This window comes from Synchiropus splendidus, chromosome 4, assembly GCF_027744825.2.
Source record: "Synchiropus splendidus isolate RoL2022-P1 chromosome 4, RoL_Sspl_1.0, whole genome shotgun sequence".
Lineage (NCBI taxonomy): Eukaryota > Metazoa > Chordata > Actinopteri > Syngnathiformes > Callionymidae > Synchiropus > Synchiropus splendidus.
The window spans coordinates 21,737,142-21,759,639 of record NC_071337.1 but is presented as its reverse complement, the minus strand read 5'-3'; the positions used below and the strand labels follow the sequence as shown (position 1 = coordinate 21,759,639).

The 22,498-nt window shown below is 41.7% G+C and overlaps 1 protein-coding gene across 1 annotated transcript in view; it reads left to right on the top strand.

The window, feature by feature from the left end:
- The window catches only part of camk1da (calcium/calmodulin-dependent protein kinase 1Da), a 41,070-nt gene extending 20,249 nt beyond the window's left edge, over nt 1-20,821 (top strand). Inside the window, exons 3-11 of the mRNA XM_053861938.1 lie at nt 796-870; nt 10,213-10,351; nt 10,430-10,556; nt 12,061-12,136; nt 13,456-13,568; nt 14,173-14,251; nt 14,379-14,466; nt 15,485-15,743; nt 15,882-20,821. Coding sequence (XP_053717913.1) covers nt 796-870; nt 10,213-10,351; nt 10,430-10,556; nt 12,061-12,136; nt 13,456-13,568; nt 14,173-14,251; nt 14,379-14,466; nt 15,485-15,743; nt 15,882-16,006 — 1,081 coding nt within the window. The 3' untranslated portion in view covers nt 16,007-20,821. The remainder of the gene's footprint in view (nt 1-795; nt 871-10,212; nt 10,352-10,429; nt 10,557-12,060; nt 12,137-13,455; nt 13,569-14,172; nt 14,252-14,378; nt 14,467-15,484; nt 15,744-15,881) is intronic.
- The last annotated feature ends 1,677 nt before the right edge of the window (nt 20,822-22,498 follow it).

The window sequence follows — 22,498 nt, the reverse complement described above, 5'->3', positions numbered from 1 at the left end:
AATGAGATCCTTTATTTTCATTATGTTTACACCATCAAATATAGAAGTTGTTTAGCTTAACAAACACATCACATATCATGAATGTTTAAGACTAAGTTACTTCTACAGCACTTTGAAATACGCTGTCTTTGCACTGTTAAAGGGCATTTTTTTTTGCTGGAATAATCAGCATTTGCACACTGGTCAACGGAGCTCAGTTTTACAGTAGAAGAAAGTGGAAAAAATGCGATTAATGTCACATTGAATTTCCGCACTGTGCAACAAATAAAGGGCATTAAATGATATCTGATCTTGTATGCTTCTTTTCTATTTTGTGGTGGTTGTGCTTGTCAACTACTTTGCCAATGTGCTTCTAGGTGTTTTTTTGTTTCTTTTCTAATCTGTGTCGCAGATACGCTCCCGTTATCAGACAAAGCTTAAACACACACATTATCCCCGCTCACAGTGTGCGGGTGAGTCACATCTCTCCAGCAGCTGCAAAGATCGTGCACTCCAAATTGAGTGTTAGATTTTTCTCTTAAGAGACTGCTGTTCATGTGTTAGCTCAGTGTGTGTGAGGGATGATCTACCCACACACAAAATCAATTGTGTATTCACAAGGTAGCACCTATTAAGATAAAGAATACACAAGTGTATCTGTAGAGAGATCATCAACAGGTAATGAAATTAATGGAAGTTGTTAAGTGCTGTGTGGATGAACATGACACAAAGTCTATGGGAAACATTTCTACACTTCAACACTGATCATCATTTAATGTGTGATGATGCCAAATTTTAAACTCTTTTGTCTCACAGGATCAAGCATGAAAACATCGTGGCCCTTGAGGACATCTACGAGAGTCCAGACCACCTCTACCTGATCATGCAGCTGTGAGTTTAGTTTTTCTTACGCCACATGAATAGGTTACAGCTGCTGCAACAATAGATACACATTTTGTATCTATTATAAATGTAACTTAAAGGAAGATTTTATCAGCACAAGAGTGGACCCTGATACTTTCCTCCTGCAATATACTACAACATCTCAACATAACAGATACTGTTAAAACATTCTTCAGAATAAACTGAGGCTGATTTATTGAAATTAAAAATTGCTATCTGTTTACATTCACTAGTTACAACTATTATCAATATTGAAATGTGTTCCTGATGTGGGAATAAAGTGTGTATGAAAAGTGTATGAAATCATTATCAAGGAGGCCTACAGAATCTTGGACTTCTGTGTAACTAAGACAGGTCTTTTGAGGTTTTCTGCATAACCACTTTCACTCAAAAAAATCATGCTGAGACAGTTTATATCGAACCAAAATTAAATTAAACATGGTTGTAAATAGGGCTGAATGATACAGTAGATATATTTTTATCGTATCTGCATTGCAATATGAAAGTTTTAAATCATTCACAATATTAACAATGAAAAAAAAGACAATATCAAATCCTCCCCGACTCTTTCTGCAATGTAAAGCCATAATACAGAGATTTTTTTTCAATTGGAAGACAAGTATGCAGAGCGAGGTGTTGCACAGCAGCGCAACAAACTAGTTCCATTACCTGAAACGATTCCACTGCCCAAGAAGAATGTATTGCAATAAACAGCAGCCATGGAGGACAGGGTTTGTGATCAAGTTAGAGGAACATCTGCCTCATTCCTAGTTGATGTGGTCGCTCCAACTGTGGCCGCTCCAACACTGTGATCGCTCCGACACTGTGTGTGTGTGTGTGGGAGCGTGACTGTACTGGTTATAATATACTGTTGTCCCGTTCCAAAATCACTGAAAAACGGCTTGGTGTTTAAACACGGATTATATTAAAGAGGGTCGGTCGTACGCCTGCTACGTCGCAGACAGCTTAGATCCTCTAGAATCAGACATGACAGACCTTGATTACCGCTACCACGTATGTGGGCCAAGGACTGAAAGGCAGACAAGACAGCAGACGGGTGCAGTGAGAGAAAAACTAAACTTAAAAGAAATTAATGTAATCCATAGTCGACGCTGTTTTTCTTGACATCATCACGATGTGTCAACAGATCTTGGCCGTCATAGAGTATGTCGTCTCAATAACGCGATATCTAGCATGTGATATTGAGCTTTGAAATATCGTTGCCTTCGAGCTATCCATGTTGGAGCAGACTACCCAAATTAACAGAAAAGGAACTTCAATGAACCAGTCATGTGGCAGAAAAACAGCCATACCATGACTCTGCCATGTCAGTGTTTGCATTGCTCCCTTGCTCCTGTGTAGGAGCTCTATGAAGGCACTGCCATCTGCTGTATGATTGAGCTAACTGTGAACTATAGTGGTGCCATAAATGTAGTGCGACAACGTCGGTTTTAAAATATCACAATAAGGGTGTAATTGAGCGCATGTTGTGTTACTTGTATCACTCCACTTTTAGTAGACACTGTCAAATGGTAAACAAGTCTTTCTTTGTCATCTTTTATTGAGGGAGTTTGGTCAAGTGTTGCACTTGCATTCACAGTGATTTGTTTATTACCGTAAATGTGTGTTAGTACACAAAGAACTGTGGGCTTTTCAAAAAGTTTATTTTCCACAGTAGCAGAGCCAATCTCTGGTCCTCCTACACATGCCTTCAACAATTTCTCTGTGGTCAACATGAAAGGGAGGCTGGTTCTTCAGTATTTCACTGACCTGTTGACCTCCTCTGCATGGTTACTGCCGCTTATATCAGAGGAAGACATCGTCAGGGATTTTGGCACCAGATCTGGAAACAATTCAGAGAAGTTCAGATGCAGGTCAAGGCTGCGGATTACACAACGCGCGCTTGGAACTTTCGATCGGATGCCAAATCTGATCAAAACACAAGCAGATTAGAGGCACTGAGGAGACAGTCACTAACGTAGCATGTTTTCTGAGGAAGGTCAATGGGACAGAACACTTTTCAGACTTTAAATGTGTGGATAATTCCAGTTTTTATTAGTGGTAAAAGTAAAATATGAGTATATTTAGGATGATGTATCTGCAAATCATTCTTATTCAGTTCATGTTATGTGGGATTGTAAGTTGCTTCAGCCCAAGCACCTTCCATAAAACAGTTTTAAATATATATGATTTATTTGTTCACTCTTCATAACTATTTTAATAAAACTATCAAACCAAAGATTAATCAATTACAGTTTTATTCAGTCTCATGATTTATATTTGCTCTGAGTATTCTATTTTTGGAACATTTTATTCTTATTATTTTGACTACAGTTGAGAGTAGTAACCAGTAACTTGAAATCATTGTCTCACACCTGAGATATTCACCATACAGAGCAATACAACACCCTCACACCAGACTGAAGATCATGCACCAGTCCTTCTATCTTGCTTCTGTCACTTGTGGTTAGGTTACTTGAACTCCACCACTTGGGGAAAGATCTCATCTCCAACTTTGACATTTCTGTCCTTACCAACTACACTGCGTTCCAAAAGATCTATGAGGGTGGGAGGCAGTTCACATCCAAACAGCAACTCTGGGAGGCTGTTCTGACATCCTGCAAATATATTCAAGCCGAAACTGTCCATAAACTCACAAGTTCTATGGATGCAAGAATTGTGAAGCATGTAACTTGACCTGTTAAGATGTTTTGGATTGTAATAGCTTTTTATTTTAGTAAACATGACCTTATATTGCTCAACAAATTACTATTTTCAGTTCTTTACAAACGTGCGTTTTAAGTTTTTTGTTTTCATTAGGAGTTTTGTTCAATAACATTTGAAATAAATTTCGACAGCTAATGACTTGAAAATTATCTTGATCATTATTTGCATCAAGTATTTTGGAAAAATCAAACAAAAACATCATTTGCATAATAATTTGGAAGGCAGAGTATGCAAGAACCATCACCTTGTACATAGTCCATGTGATTCACATCCTTGTTTCTCCTGATTACTGACAACTGCGTCTTGTCTAAGCCACCATTTAAAGGTCTGTGACTCCAATAAAGCTGTTTACCCACTAGCAAGTGTGTAATTGAGCCACCTGCTGCTGCTACCTAAACTGTTTACTGACAAGTTGCCTTCTGTTCCGTTCCACATTTAACTCTGCTTATTGCTGGTGCAAGTTTGATATGATGAGATCACAGGAGGTTGTGCAGAAAGCTGCAGTACACAACAAGTTAGTGGAGAAGTCTCCCTGTAACGCTTGGATTATAGCACCGCACTGGCAGAAGACCTTGAAATGAATTGGACTTGTTTTAATGACTCCGTCTCACATCGTTCACACCATCTGGCCTCTCTTCACTTTCCTACCTTTCTTCTTTCTCACCACACACACCATTGTCATCACCATCAATCCCAGCTCTGCTTTTAATCAGATTAGACAACACCCCTCCTCCCCCCGCAGGTAACATCTGCTCAAGCAATGTAGGTCGGTCGCCATAGTTACCTTGTCAAAGGTGACATCTGGGTTGTAATAATAGATGCAGGAGATTCATAGTTGATATTTGGTGTCTGTCTAGAGCGAGCGAATTGAAAAACTTAAGACATTTCCCTGGAGTAGATTTAGATTATCACCTTTCGTGGTGAGACGCTACCTTTCCCCTCACACCACCTGTAACACTTCTGAGTTAGCGCTAAACCTGGAGAAGCGTCACCGAAGTGCCAACAAGTGTAAGTGTTCATCATTAAACATGGGAGGAGCTGGTCACTACTGAGAATGGGACGACTGGTCCTTTTAGCTGTTCATCTGGGGTCATCATTGGACCATCTTACAGTAACACCTTGAGCCGGTCGGATGACATTATCGGCAAAAACTGGTGCTAAACATTCAGAAAAGCTCAGAACTGCAGCTACAAAGCTGATAGTTTCAGAAGTGACTGAATAGAGAAAGTGAAGAAGCTTTGATTGCAAATGTCTTCCTTGATGTTTCAAGCCCTGGCGTCACGTCGTCTTATGTACTAACTGGGAACAAAGAAAAGATTCCGTTTGGAGATAAACGTTGAAATGCGAGAAGCTTTAGAGAGTGGTTTAAAAAATCCTTTGATCTGGCCGAGTGCTGCGGGCTGTTTCATCTGTCAGCTCCATGCATCAGAACTGCCCTAAAATAAACACAAGTGCCTATCATTTCCTTTTTATTGAAGCCCAGACAACAGCGGCACTGTCGTGACCCAGAGTTCCAGTGGCACGTTCTAATAATAACCCTCCTTTCTTCTCTGTGATTGGCTGGATCTCATTCAGGATCAAACATTCTTCTAAAGGTTTCATGTAGAGGTGCAGGCTCGCTGGTGGACGCAGTCACACTGTTTCTACATTCACAGCTTCTCTTATGTAACCCTGACCTCAGGGATATTATCAGTCTGTGTCGCTATGGCGATCAATGCCACCGAGGGCAGCGTGCGCTTTAACGATCTCTGTGTGCAAATGAGCAAGCGATATTTGAATAAATCAGGCTTCATCAAATGAATGATTGGATTCCGTTCCCCTCTCTTCTGTTGTACCATATACTGTACATGTAAACTTGTTATTATTAAACCTACTTGTAGTTTTGTTAGTCTCAGTCTCAGTAATTACTGATGTTTAGTCTCACTCGTGCATCATGTAGTGAGAACCTGTGTGTAATAACTTCGGCTGGACGCTCTGGTTTCCTCTCAGTTTTTTTTTCAGGACTGGGGACCTGTGCAGTGTCCCCACATTTATGCGTGCAGCTCATGACTCTAGAGCCCCCTGTAACACGGCACAGCCGAGATGTTAGTGTTTTCACCTCTGACAAATATTGGCAGAGAAGTTCAAAGAACTTGCAAATGGATTTTCTTTAAAATTTCAGGCTAGATTAGGAATGGGATGATTTATGAATGGCTTTATCTTTGACTTCTATGGCTTCTCGCTGTTCAAGCAGTACAAGTGGGGCCACATCATAAACAGGCTGCGTTTAAAAAATATATATATAAAGGCATCGTTATACAGTAATAAATAGATAATAAATTGTTAGGGGGAAAATGTAGTGAATAAAAATGCTATAACCTTTTTGAAATATTTCATGTTCCTTTAAGGACTATATATATATATATATATATATATATATATATATATATATATATATATATATATATATACAAAAAACACTGATTTAGTATATATATATATATATATAATACACACGCTGTTGGATGGTTTAAATATTCCAACAAAAACATGAATGCAGAAGGGCTCTAATCCGTTTCACTCGGACCTCATGAGGACTGAATAAATACAGGCAACAGGGTCATATGTCGCTCCTTGGCCGCACTTTGCTCTGGTCTGGCTTCATGGTGAGGAACTCACTGAATTGATTGTAAACTGTGTTTCCTTATTGTCATACGGCAGCAGTACATGTTGTCTTTACTAGTGGTTTTTTTTTTAGCTTTAGACAACTTTATACAATTCATATCAATATAACATGCAAGACCGGCAGGAGCTTTAAAATCACTGCATTTGGCCCACGGGCTGCGGGTTGCATCAGTTTTTTATTGTCAAGTCAGCAGAGAGGATTAAAAATGAGCAGAAATTGAGGGGTTCTCCTCCTCTGGTGACAACACATTAGCACAGCAGCTCAATAGCTCCGCTGTGATTAGTCAGCCAGCTCCCCACACTGCAATTCATCTCCGCCAAGGTGAACACGGCTGATAACGGGACTCGGGCTGTCTGCCGTGATGTAGTGCCCTCACCTTGAGGATAAACATAGCGGCTGCCGCAGAAATAAATGTGAGGATTCTAAACAAACCCGGGCAACACTTGTATGTGAATTTATTTAACAGACCCCTCCAGGAATCATCGGGATCGCTGTGAAGTGCCACTTCTCATAAATACAAGATGTTGTCAGCAGAAGGATCTTTTTCATATTCCTATCTACAATTCTGATAAGAGAAATCTAGCCCACAGAGATGACAGAGTTTTGGTGGAAGCATCACTCCTACTGTGTGCGCGATATTCTCTGGTCTGTGTCAAACACACATTAGGCAGAGTCGGATGTGTAAACCGGGCGGTCGAGGTCAAGCTTGATGAAATAATCTCACACACCTCTGTGCTTCAAGCGGAATGCACCATAATGTGGGACGATTCTCTCTGCATTCATCTTTCTCCTTCTACTTGAATATGTGATGGTCACAGGTGAGAGAGAATTTAATGTTTTCTATTTTTGAACTTTTTTGCATATTGATATTCCACCTTCAATGCAGTTTTGAGTTCAGATATTTATATCTGAAAGCGCCTTCCGGAGCAGTTTGCAGTTGAGACATTCAAATTTGGCCTGTCCAACTCCCCTGTTTCCACTTCTGTCAGAGACTACCTGCAGCGTCAATGGAGGCACAGTAGGGGGCTATTCTCTTAAAATTTCTGCATTAAGTGACTAATTGGAAATGTGGAATCTAATAAATTTATAAGCAATGTAATATATGAATAACCTATTAAAAATATTACTGCAAGCTTTGAGGACACATGCTTAATATACTTGCGTGCTTATGTGCTGCCAACGCAAATCCTTATGTTGTTCGTGGCCAAGACGCTGATCTTTAGTGTGTGCTAGTTGTTAACCCTGCCTTGTGGGGACCAATGCTTGACAAAACATATCCTTCAACATTAAGTTATGGATGAAGACTTCAAAGTAAATGGGTCATTATCGTTATGTTTAAGAATGGTTCATAGTCATGGTTAAGGTTAGCTATTCGTTTGGGATGGTTCGGTTGAGGGTGAGAGGTTACAGGGTTATGTCAATGAGAAACCTCACAATGTCCCCAGAAGGATAGAAAGACAAGTGTCTGTGTGCGTACGTACGTATCATCTCTTCAGTCTTTTCCTGTCATTCCCTGATGTGACTTCCTAAGAAACCGACTGTGTATTTGGAAAAAGAGGATCAGCTCTTCCACTTGATAAGATCAGCTGTAATCTGATATTCTGTCGGAACAAGTTCTAAACATACATTCTGTGTCCTTGCATTACTTTGGAACTAACTGCAGAGAGGCCATTCCCTTGACGTACTACTAAATAATAATAATAATAATAATAATAATTTTTCATACATAGCACTTTCCAGAACCTAAACTTAAAAATTAACTGCAAAACTTAAACAACTTGGAACTGCAAGATCAGAGACTTGTGGTAAAGTACCTTCTCGGTGAAAGCTGAACTAAACCGGAAAACTGGACAATATCACTGAAATGCTAGTCTAATCTAATCTAAAAAAAAAAAAAAAAAAAAATCACCTTATAAGAGTGATTGAAGGCAGTGCAACATGTTGTGTTCCGGATCCTTGCCCATAACCGAACCAAACTATAGGAGTTATGTTTTTGGGCAGGGGGCCGAGGCGTCTATCAGGGAAGCTAGACGAGTTTAACCAAACGACAACTAGTCTTTCTGTTTTTGACTGGTTCTGCTGAAGGACATTTTGTGCCAGACCATTAGTGACATCATCTAAGTCATGACAGCACACCAGACGCTATTTGATTTTTTCGATAGAAACCAGAGAATTCATATGTACAAATGAGACATTTTGCCCAACAAGTTACTGATGGCAGATAAGCATGACATCGTAACCCAACTGTGGACTGTGTTAGTATGCTGTATTATGGATTTATTTGTAAAAAATTAACACTAACATACATCATTTTGAATTATAAAAATATTAAATTGAGAATATTATTAAATTTATAAAGTTTGAACAATATAGTTTCGTATTTCAGTATCTACTGTGTCTTACATTGCAACAACAATTGATCTCATCATCGGTTATTTTCCCCATCTGTTCAACATCTGCAACCTGCTCTGGGTTGTGGTGGTATTGTTGCCCACCAGCAGGGGGCGCTCCGGATCTGTGTAGCGGGTCAGTGCACCAGAACATGTTCATGTGTTGCGGAGTCGTGAAGCTTCATCTAAAGAATCTGCCTGGGGGGATTATAGGATGATTAAATATACTTGTGTCTGCTAATTCTTCTCTGAGTGTGTGACCGGGTTAGACAGTTGACCAAATAGGCTTCTGTTTAAGATGTAAGTGTGTTAGTGCTCAACGATTTAAGCTGCATATTGTTTTTATTTATTGACTTTAACATATGTTAATTATTGAAAATGTTTGTAGTATTCTTATTGTACTCAGTGCAGTCTTTTTCAACCTTTTCTTTAAGCTTTGTTCATCGAAAGAATCCTGAGACACATCACCAGACACAAGGAACTTTGTCCAAAGAGCAATTGTGGTCTGTCAAAAGTCCTGTAGAAAAAAGTTTGTGAAAATATTTAGCTACTGATTCTCAGCTATTATTTTACAAAATGCAGAAAAATTATCTGCTTCCAGAAAGGGGTGGGCAAATGGCAAAAATATATCATGATTGATTTGTGTTTGACCACAATTTCACATGCATTTTTGTAACTATCTTGCAAGTTTCTGGTCAGTGTTAGCCCTCGAGGAAAAACAGAAAATAACTTTATTCTAGTTTGGGGAATTAGCGGACAAACCTTTTACATTCTTTGCCTCAGCTTACCTCATAACTACAATTATTCTTTTTCTCCTCACATTTTGGAGCAAATATGTTTGGTTCTGCATCTAGTTTTGACTGAACTTTCGAACTTTGATAGTTTATGAGTGTCAAAGTTTTCGTGGGTCCAACAAGGTGGTAAGGGTGTGTGGTCACCTAAGAGGCGCATCAGGTTTAAAAACAGCTCAGTTTCACATTTGACCTGCCTCTTTGCTGTGAGTGAGTGGGAAGAGGAACACTATACGCAGCTCCGATGACCAAATCACCAGCCCAGAATAGATCTATAGTATATAGAAAGAATGTGGCTGAATCCACGTAATCTCCTCACATTGTGCAATGACAATAAAGAAAGTCCAAGTCTAAGGTAGGTCATCAACACGCTATGATTGATCATGATTTCATGTCATCATATCGCCTACTTCTGTCTCCGGACAAATGAGGTGAGACTGGATCATTTCCCATGGCACATGTGCCGCGACTGTCAGACTGTCAGAGTCTCTCATGGCACACTAGTGTGCTGCAGCACATTGGTAAAAAAACACTGATTTAGTGTATTTGATTTAAAAAATATAACATGGAACACGACAAGGCAATAATCTTCCACAGCTCCCTGAAAATAAACAAATAAAAAACTATTAATAATAATAACAATAACTAATGGAAACAAATGTGACTCGGTGTAACGGTTGTGTACATGTTGGGTAAAATAATCATTTGTTCTGTCTATCCTGATGGCAGTGTTAAGAGATTTTGAATTTCCCGTCAGGGTGTCGGGAGGTGAGCTGTTTGATCGAATAGTTGAAAAAGGATTCTACACAGAGAAGGACGCTAGCACGCTGATCAGACAAGTTCTGGACGCAGTTCACTATCTGCACAGGATGGGCATCGTACACAGAGACCTGAAGGTAGTCTGAACATTTCATACCTGTCTGACCGGATGACCTGTAAACTGACTTCAGAACAATCTCTGGTTCTGCTTCCAGCCGGAGAATCTGCTGTATTTCAACCCTCAGGACGAATCGAAAATCATGATCAGCGACTTTGGCCTGTCAAAGATGGAGGGCAGTGGCGACGTCATGTCCACGGCGTGTGGCACGCCGGGATATGTTGGTGAGTCCAGCTTTAATAGTTCACCTGGCAACAGTTAATTCGTCAAAGACAGTTTTCAAGTAAAACGGAATTAAAGTTCCCTTTTGTTATTGATGTTTAAAAGAGTTAAGGAGTGTGCCAAATGAAGCTTTCATGGGTAAGTCACCCCTGATGATACAAGCCTATGTTATTAAAAGCCAGGGGTATTTTAAATACTCATGGTCTTATATAACATAATAGGTGTGACAACAAATTAATCATGTAAAATACTTTTGTGTAAAGATAATTAAAATAGCAAGTTCTTCATATAGTGGAACTTGATTTCCTCTTCTAGAATGTATTAATCATCATAATGGTAAAAGCATGACGCGACCAAAACCTTTTGCTCACAGATAATCGGCCAAACATGCCACTGTCATCACGTCAGCAGCCGCTGCTATAAAACTAAAATCTACCTCAGGAATATGTTGAAGATCTAAAAAACACATGGTAGTTTAGATGATGGATGTTGGTGTCGCTTAGATTTTGTAAGACATCTGCTGGTACGACGGCCAAAACAGGAAAAGTTCTCAAATCTGTTCTTTTAATACTCTTCCTCCTCAGGTCTATTGAGCACTCTAAAGGTGCATTACGTCTTTTTCTGACTCGTCCTGTAGAGCTAAACATATTGGACATCTGTCACTAATGAGCTGTCATCGTGATAGTCTGTTTCCCTGGAGGGATCTGGAGATGTTTGCACGCCAGAGTTTATTTATGTATTGCCCATTTTGCACCACGTCTGCTCTTCCATCTTTTTCTGGCTGAACAATAAAGGTATTAACTGTCTACTGAAACCAACAGATATATTCATTAAAACAAAAAAACTTTGTTAGTCATTTTTTTGGAACAACAAGTTCATGACCTGAGCAACCTTCCATAGTCACACCTGTCCTCCTCATGGCATCTTTCACCACATCCATGATGGATTGTCTTCCTCTTCTCCTTTTTCCTGGTATCTCCATCTCCAGCGTTCTTCAACCAGTGCTGTCTCTCCTCTCCTCTCCACATGTCTAAACCATCTGGCTCCCCTAGCTTTGTCTTTGCATCTCCACATGAGCTGCCCCTCTGATGTACATTATTCTTAATCTGCTTGTTTCTATTGAGACTCAAAGCAAACTAAACAAAGCCACGTTGGCATGTGAACAGGCGAGCAGCATGTTGCTATTATTAGCTGCGTGACGACAAGTATTTAACTGTAAACCAAATTTTTTGGCCCATGTGGTCCAGACACCGTGACCTCAGCGCGTGAAAAAATGCCCTAATTCTCGATCCAGAAAAGCACAAGTCGGATGACTCAGCGCTTGAAAGCGTAAACACAATGATTCAGCACACGTGTGGAGCATTTACGTGTTTTTTGTTTTATGGCATGTGTGTATAACAAGAGCAAACATGGGAGAAACTTTTGCACATGAATTATTTTCACTTTCACAATACATCATTTCCAGGTTGAATTCCAAACACGCTGCTCATCATTTGTCTCCCTCAGCTCCGGAGGTTCTGGCCCAGAAGCCGTACAGCAAGGCGGTAGACTGCTGGTCCATCGGAGTCATCGCCTACATTCTGTGAGTCACATCAACAGATGTCTAAAAGCATGAAGATACAGTTCCGTCATCACTACAGTGATTGGACTCCTGGACGTTCTTTCTGGTTTTGGGTCGTGTTTAAACTCAGGACACACCTGAAAACAATTGTAGTTTAATTGTATGGCTCCTTTAACCCTGCATGGAAGCTATTTGAACCAAAGTGTGTTTTGTTTCCAGTAAAAGGCTCAGTAACCTGACGTGTGTGTTGGACGTGGTGATGATGGATGGAGTTTTGTTACTTTTCCTTGTATGGTGCTGCACTTTTGTTTTTCTTCTTCTACACCTCAAACGCTCCAACAGTACCACATGACACTCATGTGTGTTTGTGTCAGCGCGCTAATTGATCAAAGGTGTGTGTTCCTGCATCTGCCTGCACTGTGTGTGTGTGTGTGTGTCTGTCACCTGACAGAGACATTGTTATCCTGACAGGGGATGTGATCAGGGGTCGGGGTCAAACGGCGGGAGTCAACAGCAGGTTAATGGGATGCAGAGGTGAAGGCTTGCCATCTGTGTGTGTGTGTCACATGTGGACACAGAGTCTTGTTTGGCCCAGCTCTCCTGCAGGCTGTGTTTGTGCGTTGGCTCAGAGAGAAAGATAAGCTTCAAGACGGCAATTAGCACAATTAGCGTCGCGATTCAGACCTTGTTAGCTTTAGCTGTTGCTCAGGTGGAACGATCACATCAGCCAATCAGCCGCGTTAATCACCTGAGTGTGTGTGCGTGTGTGTGTGTGTTCACTGGGACGGATGGTGAGCGACAGTTATTCATCAAGCATGAAAGCAGTCGTACAAAAGAAAGCTTTTCTGTCTTGCTGGTCTGAGCGGGAGTGGGTGTGTGTGTGCTAGTATTGCTATCCTTGTGGGGACTAAATCCTGGAAACACACCTACTTCTGGGGACATTTTGCTCTGTGGGGTCATGGGGAGGATGAAGACATCAAAATAACTGGGTCATTATAATTGGGTGTAAGTTTGGTTCAGAGTCCTGGTTAAGGTGAGCCATTTGTTTTGGATGGTTAGGTTTAGGGGGAGAGGCTGGGGAAAGGGTTATGGCAGTGACAGGTCCTCACAAGGATTGAGGTCCAACATATGTGTGCGAGTGAGGTCAGCAGAGTGTGAGATGAGTTGGATGTCAGGTGTGTTTGTGTGTTTGTTTGTGTGTGCGCTCTGCCACCGAGCGGCTCAGCAGAATGGAGAAAAAAACTGTAGAGACAAAGAATGAGTTTGTCAATGAGAGTTCGGGGCACTGTTGGAAATAAATGACTGAATAAAAGCCTGAACAAGTGATCTGTCGTCTGCAGGCTCTGTGGTTATCCGCCATTCTACGATGAAAACGACTCCAAGTTGTTTGAGCAAATCTTGAAAGCTGACTATGAGTTTGACGCTCCGTACTGGGACGACATTTCCGACTCAGGTGAGTTCTTCCCCCTGTCTGGCTCTCTCTCTCTCCCTCTCACTTGCTCTGAAATTCGCCCTCTCACCACCTTCCCCTCCACATGTGCACCCCACACCTCCTTCACTACAGCTGATGTCATTGCCTGGACTCAATGAATGTTGGAATGTGTGTGCGAGTGTGGAGGTCATCAGTCACCAGCACGGGCTGCTTGTAAAACCAAACCACCATGTTTAAAGAACCAGTTAAACTCATTATGTTACTTCTCACAGTAACCGTCTTTCTTTGTGGACTTTTTATTTTAACCGTAGATTTTACTCCCCTTCTCTTTAAAGTTCAGATTTTTTCGGACTGCACCAGTGATACATTAGCTCAAATTGGTTTTGCTTCCGAAGAGGTGGAAGTAAAATGACCTCAAATGTAAACATTCATGGACGGAAGGAATAAATAGGTTGTGAATACAATATTGGAGTTAAAAATACAAATGATCATTAGTTATAGATGTTATATCGTCCATGATCATCCCATACTGTCTTGTTTGTGTACTTTCTGGCTCTGCAAAGTGAAACAAAATGAAATTGGTAGCATTTTTAAATAGTAGTTTTTTTTTTCTCTGCTGCTACAGCAAAGGACTTCATCAGCAGCCTGATGGAGAAAGATCCGAGTCGACGCTTCACCTGTGAGCAGGCGCTCCGACACCCCTGGTGAGAAATCTTCAGGCTGACAGTCAATTGATGGTCGACGACCAAACATTAGATCAATGTTGATGTTGACGGCTCAGTCCCACTGTTGATATACCACTGTATGTTTGTGCGTCCGTGTGTGTGCTAGGATCGCTGGGGACACAGCTCTCTGCAAGAACATCCATGAATCTGTCAGCAGGCAGATCAGAAAGAACTTTGCCAAAAGCAAATGGAGGGTAAACATCTGTTTGTATGTTTGTGAGCCTGCTGGTGATGCCTCACGTGCTTCGCATGTCTATGACCAAGTCTGCCATGTGTGTGGTCACATCTGTCTCTGTTTGTGTTTCAGTGAAAGTGTGGAATTATTATGTGTGCGTGTCTGCATGTTTGAGGTGATGTCGCAGTGTGTGTTTTCCCATGTGTTTGCCTGTGTACTGCAAGTCTGTTTCTGTGCTTGAGCTTTTTGTTTGTGTCACAATTCAAGACGCTGTACTGTGTGTTTGGTGTGTGGGAATGTTTTTCCATACTTGAGAGTACCGAGTCTTGACAAGCCACTTTATTGTGTGGATATTTTGGCCTGTCCTCACTAACTTTAGAGGGTTAAAACCTCAGTAAAACTAGTTTATTATAATTGGTCTTCAGTTTGGTTCAGAGTCCTGGTTTAGGTTCGCCATCTTTTTTGGATGGTTAGGTTTGGGGTGAGACGCTGTGGAAAGCATCATGGCATGAGTGGTCCTCACATAAACAGCAAAACAAACGTATGTGTGTGCATGTGTACCTGGTTGATCCTCACTTGTGGGAACCAATTCTTAACAAACACCTGTGAGGACCTTATGCCTTTGTGGGGACCATTTGGCCAGACCCCACAAATCTAAGCCTCAAATTAAGCATAAAGACGTCACAATAACTAGTTAGAAAAACTTAATTAATCCTGAGGGAAATTCTGTATTATATACGTATATATTTATAGTCCTGGTTAATGATAGCCATTTGTTTTGGAAAGCATTGTGGTATTATGCAGTCCCCATGAAGATAGAAATGCAAAGTGGAGTGTGCAATCTAAAATAAACGGTTGTGCGTCGATGCAGGAGTGTGTTTCAGTATTGTTTTTGCATACATGCCTATGACATATGAAGGTATGTGTCTCTGTTTGCACCTGTCACCTGAGAAGAGTTTCCTCACTCCTGCTGTTGTGTGTCTCATGAGGACAGTCACGTTTGTCCCCTCACTGTGTCTCTCTCCTCGCGTGGGCAGCAAGCCTTCAACGCCACAGCAGTGGTCCGTCACATGCGGAAGCTGCAGCTCGGCAGCAGCATGGGGAGCAGCATGGATGCTTCCGGTCAACACAACAGGCCCAGTCAGACGCCAAAGACGTCCCAAAGCCAGAACCCGGTGGACCAGAAACAGCCAGTCCAGAGCCAAATGAGTGGCCCGGCTGTAACCAGCCAGAACAACAACTCTGCTGCCAGTAAAACGTCCTCCACAGAGCCACTGTCAGCTCCACGCAAGGAATGTGAGTGACACAACTCTTTCACTGTTTACAGACGTGCTCTTCTAAGTCCCTCAGACTCAACTGTCTCAGCTTGGTTTAATACAAAAGTATATTGTTGAAAAGTATATGAAAGAAAAGTGAACTAACTCTTCTCATCAGGCGTCGCCACGCCAGCCACGCCCTGCAGCTTGGCATCTGCAGCGTCTGCTTCTGTCGCTGGCTCGGACCTGAACCGGCCACATCCCTCGGCGGTCCCGGCACCAGTCCTCACAGAGACCAAGTGACGCCAAATCCCGCGGGGAACCAGCTGGGAGGCCACAGCGCTGTGAAGGATTCAGCATAGCCACGAAGGTCGACGCAAGGTCATCGTCGTAGCTGTCAATCTCCCTCCTTCACTGCACTTGATTGACGGTGCCGCCCGTCCGGTTCCTCGCCCTGCTCCCGGGTGAGCAGAGGACTTCTTCTTCGTCTTCACCAGATCCATCCGAACGTTCAGCGCCGTGGTGTCCAACAGCTCCTCCCTCAGGACGCTAGGAGAACTGATTCTCGGGCCGATGGCTCAGACGGTGACTTCATTCTTCTGACTCTTTATTGAGCTTTTTTTCAAAAGTGGGATTCTCTTAATAGTGCTGTTGAGTTTGAAGGTACCATGAGTGATATTTAAAACATTATTGAATACATTCTTGAGCTGTCATCTCTGCAAAATTTCATTTCAAAAGGATCTTGTGTTGATGTGGCTGCACAATGTCAGAGAGAGTTAGAATTCACTCCACCCCATCACAGTCTCCCAATGATAAAGTAGCCTTTAAAATCCTCATGCCAATCTGGCTCAAATGGTCCCATTTGCCAAAGAATCTTTTAAAAAAAAAATCCAGGATACAGTCGGTGATCCAGTTCACTCCCAACATTGGATCATTTGCTCCTTGTTCCCATTCATTTAATCCAAATCTATCCATGACGTTATTTTAACACAGACAAACCAAATCACAATTAATCGTATTTTAATATTTGACATCTGCATGAACCAATTTCAGTTGAATCTATGCACATAATCATCGGGTGGAAGTGCTGCAGGGATGAGCAAACTCATTGTTGTATAAAGTTCCCAGAACAGTGTTTTTCTTAGGCCTATTTCTGAAGTTTTGGTCTTTTTTGGACTTCCTTCAAAGTGCATCACAGGGCTGCTCTGTATTTCCCAGAAAGACTGCTATGTATCCGGATGTACTTTTTACTGCATCATTGCACCAGATTATTTCAACGGTTTTGTGCAGCCACATTACGTGAAACATGACAATGGTATTGTTTTGAATGCTACACATGGTACCTTTATGTACTTTCAGGCTTGTGTATGTGCGTGTGTTAAGAAGTGCTTTAAAAGTACCATATGACTGTCCAGATGTTTAAACATGAGTCAGCGCTTTATCTATTTTGCACAACAGCGGTTTTGCAGATGTACAGAGAAGATATTCTGAATCCTTAGTTTAGGAAAACAACGGATGTCAACTGTGTTGCGTGGAATTATTGTCGGCGTCTTTTACTAACAATCACCCTTTAACAAGGGGCAGGTGACACACGTGGAAGGGAACTATGTGAATCCAACTAGGACAAGCTTTTGCCCTCATCTGCTCCACAAATGAAGCCATGATCTTGTGCCCGTGGTTGAGCTGCTCCCAGTCCGGTCCGCTCAGGGAAAGCTGCAGCAGCACTGTGTTCTGGTCCACACTCTTGTCACGGTTTTCCGAATGTCAGCTCGGAGTTGGTGTTGGTGTTACTTGAATTTCTTTCAGGTGTTATTTCATCATGAAGACGTGGATTGTTAGCATGTGTGTGTTCAGAACACTAGTGAGGAATTGCCCATCAACTCGTACTAAATGTTGGTTCTGTCTAGAGAGCAGTTTGTGTCAGTCGCGTCGTCCCATCACTGCAATTGGTTTGTGGTTTTACATTCACGTCGTAGATCTATTGCTGAAGTTTGAAGTCGGGTTTTTTTAGGCCAATCATGGTCAGTGTTTTGTGGGACGGGAGGTTCTATAATTGCATGAAAGCAATATGGCTGCTCGGTATCCAGTGGCACATAGGTGCAAGACTAGCTAGGAGAACAGTCATCTCAGTACCAGAAGCTTAAAGACACAGTCAAAGGGAAAACGGTCACTAACTAGTGCTTCGACAAAACTCATTATGGGAAGATGAGAGCATGGCAGAGAAGCAAGTTCAGTGTTCTAGATATGAACTAGGTAATTACAATAGAAATGTAAGAAAATGTATCAGTAAAAGCCTTCAGTGACGCATGAAGAAGCGACTTTAAGTGAAAAAAATAAATTGCTAATTATCTATAGGGCAAAGCTTGACTAAAGTTTGTGGTGGTGTTAAAAACAACTCATTTTAATACTGCAAAATAAACAAATTAATTGTTGAATTTGTTAACTATTTTTTAAATATAAAAGGACACTGCAACGTCACCAGGACAGATTATTGGTTTTCATTTTTGGTTTCTAAATTCCATTAACTCTGGACCGAACAGTGAAAGAGTGAATAAAAGGCCCCGCCCACACCTCCATGCTGGTCAATGTAGCATGTAATGAACCCACTGTTGACGGGAAATTATCTTCAGTAATCCAACATTGGGTTATCCTCATCGTGGACTCTCAATAGAGACTGTTGCTAACAATCATTTTGTTTGCTTTTTGGTTGATCCTGACCCACAATTGAAGCCATTGCCACTGCAGCATTCAACAACTCCAACTGCAGACTTCCTGGGTGCCGCAGCATACGCCAAAAATGTCTTTCTGAATTCCATTCATGCCCAAAGAAATATGTTAGCTACCCATCCATCATTCATAAAGTCGGTCCTCACATGCCCAGAAGGCTGCAGGGTTCAAGAGGAAGAGCTTGATTCCTCAACTGTCAACATGATTGTATTTTTCACATTTTGCCAACTTTTATTGATGAATGGAAAAAAAAGTTATTGTGACATGTTGCAGGCATGTGATCATCTTCACCTGTACGGCTTGACTGCTACAATAGTGCCGAAATTGGCTTTTTTTCATCTTTCTACATGTTACTCATGGTACAAACCTTATATGGCAGTCAAAATATTGTGATAAATATAATGAATGTATGTTGTTAAGGTCTGCAGGCGGAGAAGGAGTGACTGTGCACCTTCAAAATGAAACCCCAGAGTGTGTTGTCAAGCAGCCAGGTTTCTGTTTAACAGTGTGTCAGACCGCTGGACCAGTTCTGATAAAAGATCATATGAGAAAAGATCACTGGTTCTCCAGGAAGCTCACTGGAAGCGCTGGGTTTACAGGGTATTGTAGGTGGTTGAGAATGACATGTTGAGTTTGCTCCTGTCCTTGTACAGTAGTTAAGTCGTGTCTGTATTGTGGTGGCCGTGACATGAGTCCTCACTAAGCCTGCCGGGTTGAAGGCTGTTGGTCAGACATTGGCAGACGTAACAAACCCTGCCTGGGTTCTCTTTCTCTGTGCTGAGGACACAGTTCACCATGGCTGCTGGAGCTGCTGCAGTTTAAAGAGTATTTACAACTGCATTATATCTCTTTGAACTCATTGTGGTGCTAGTATCTGTTCTGTCAAAAAAAATCCCCCAAAGAGATCAAAGTGGTAGGCATTTTGTGCATGACTGAAAAGTCTGTACTTCCTCTTGGACCCAAGCATTAGTGCTTCTGTGCACATACTTAGCTGCCACCATAGCTACACTATCATCGACACATTAATGCCAAGCTGTCTCACTTTTCATGGCTGAGTTGCTGAAACACGACAGTCGACCTAGTTCTGAACTCCCTCAAGTTGTGATGGAAATGTGATGGAGCCATCAAAGCTCGTCTTCAAACTTCATGACACCACTTTCATTCTTCTTAAAGGTGTTTTCTTCTTTCTTATAACTTCCACTCATGTAAGGGCTTTATTCGACGTATCACCTTAAATCAGACGTTTCTCATTGATTGCTATGCATTTTTACATGTTGTATCGCGAATGTGTTTTAGTCCAAGGTGAGGAAGCTTCACCGCCAGAGTTTAAGAGAGTATTAAAAGAGTAAGAGGGCAACGCAACTTAGAAAGAGGTTCATGTATAAATGTGATGTAATGTACTCAAGTGTTTACAACAAACAAGGCGTAGCTGTTTTTGTTTTAACTGAAACTGTACATAGGCTGTAAATATTAATGTCCATTTTCCAGATACTTATGAATGTTCGTTCTTAAAAGTGGGATGGGGATGAGCGATTGTTACGTGCGGCATCGAGAGGAGACGATTGTATCCTGTAAAAAGTTCCCTTCTGGCCGCGCAGCTGCACAACACAGTGTCAGTGTTTATGAAGCATTGTTTATTAAACTCAGGCTTACGTTCCTTCTGCCATTCTTAACACGGAGATCCAAAGCTGTGACTAACTTGGACACCCGACACTGTTAAAGACACAGAGGACTTTCCTGTACACGAGTGTACAAAAACATCTCTGAAAAAAAAAGTGCTTCAATCCTCACTGCGTGTTTTCAAATGCCTTGTTTAATGTCTCAGTATGTGTTTGATGTAAACATGTTCTTGACGCGTCCATGATGAGATTAGCGTTTCAGTGATGCAAAGGTTTTGGGGCACTGCTGTGACTTGACTGGATATAATTGTTCATTCATTTTTGGTTTATGTAACGCCGCTTGTTAACGGAGCCCCTGTGGATACTCTGAGCTGAAGTTTTCCCTTTGAAACGGCTTGAGTTTGGTCAATGTAAAACAATGCATTTCAGTAGAGCCTCGGCTCCGTCGTATGCAAGTCAATTCAAGTGTCCCATTACTGTTTGTGCTACTAAAACTCTAAATCCCGGTAAGTGGTTTGCCGGCATCAAACGTCTCCGTGTGGTTGTCCTCGTTCAGCGCCTGTCACGTTAGCTGGCTGTATTTATTCTCTGCATGTGAACACCACCAACCGTCATGTGTACACGTCGGCATTTGGTCGCGTATCTCTTGCGTGATGACTTTCTGTTGATGGGGCTTGTATTACCGATGCCTTCGACAATCATGTGCACATATCAGAGTTACCATGACGACACAAGCCTGAGCGACTGATTGTTTCATTTATCTTCTCCTAAAATAAATTCTTAACTATAAACTGCTTCCTTTTGTCATTTGTCATGTGGCCTTCACAAGCATTTACCATCCACGCAAACGGATATACAGCTGGATCTTCAAGACATTTGTGTCCAGCAGATGTTGAGAAGATGGTCCAGATGTTGCCTACTCTCGAGGCAGATTTAAACTTCATGGAGGGGGTTTGCTGATGAATCACTATGAGCCTATCAAGAGCTGAGGTGCCTTTTGCAAAGGTTTGTTTTCAACATAAAATGTTGACGGTGTCCCCCAAGGTACTATCAGTGCTCAGGTCTAATTTTCATCTTGGAGTGTAACTCAATATTTAAGCATCAAACAAAGAGGCACACAAAACATCAGCTATTTATCTGCTTTATTATATTATTATAAGATTTATTTGCAGAAAGAGATTTGCATCATCTGCTCCTGCATGTCGTGGAACGCATTCGAACTTTCTGCGTGGACCTAAAAAAATGTCACTTCAACGTTAAGTAGTTCAGAACCACTGTTATCCTCTCCACCCTCACAACTTCATCACTGTCCGGTACTCACCTTCCAAAAGCTAAACTCCCCCAAGATGACTCCCGCCAACACTGGTGACCTGACCATCTACTCTGGTACTTACAGAAGAAAGTGAGTTGGCCATCAATCTGCAGATAGTTCTTTGAGTCGTTACATGGCAGAAGTGAAGTAAACTTCATCTTGAACTTGGTACTCTGGAAATTTGTAGCGTTATATATTCTGAGTCTGAGAAAGAAATGTCAATATGGATTATGGCACTTTGGAAACAATGGAATACATATACAGTGGTACCTCGGTTCTTGACCACAATCCGTTCCAGACGGCCGTTTGAGAAGTGATTTGTTCTAAATCTGAATCAATTTTTCCCATTACAATGAATGGCAAAAGAAATAATGCGTTCCAAGCCTTAACATAGGCTTTTGTAGGAGTGAATGTAGAGTGTCTGCTGCAGGTGCACTGTTCGTCTGTGTGTGTGGCCGCTGCATGTGGGAGGGGTTGCCGAGTGAGTGACGTCTCTCCAGAAGTGAAGAGGTGCCCGGTGCGTGTCCAGCTCTGAATGTGCGCTTCTGTGCAGTTTGGCTGTGACAAAGTCATAAACCAAGTAACGCTCTGTCCCAGACTCGCCTCATCCCTGTCCCAGCTCCAGCCCACAACAGGACATCAAACCCTGGAGTGTGCACTCCAGCCTCGGAGGTGTGGAGAGCGAGCACCTCCCCTGTGACACTCTACCACGGTCCAGTGCAGAGACAGGAAAGGTTTTACACCTCAATATGAAGAAAAAACAGTCAGTAAATGTAGCTAACGGGACACGTCTGCATACACAGGCTGCGTTATACACAATAACAAAGCAAAAAAATCTTGAAATTTTTGTTCCATCTCCGATTTGTTGGAATTCCGGGGCGTTCAAAAACCGAGGTACCACCGTATATATGGAAATCTATACACAAAGTTAGTGAGAATACATCAGTAGCAAGGGGTAATTAAAATTAGTTACCGTACCATATTTATTTATAAAGCACTGAAAAAGCAATACAGGATTGTCACTAAATGCTGTACAACTGTAAAATCATGATAAAACAAACATTAAAAACAATAAATGCACAGATACACTAACAATTCCTAAAAAAATGTATACAAGCTGTGCAGTTGTATAAAAGC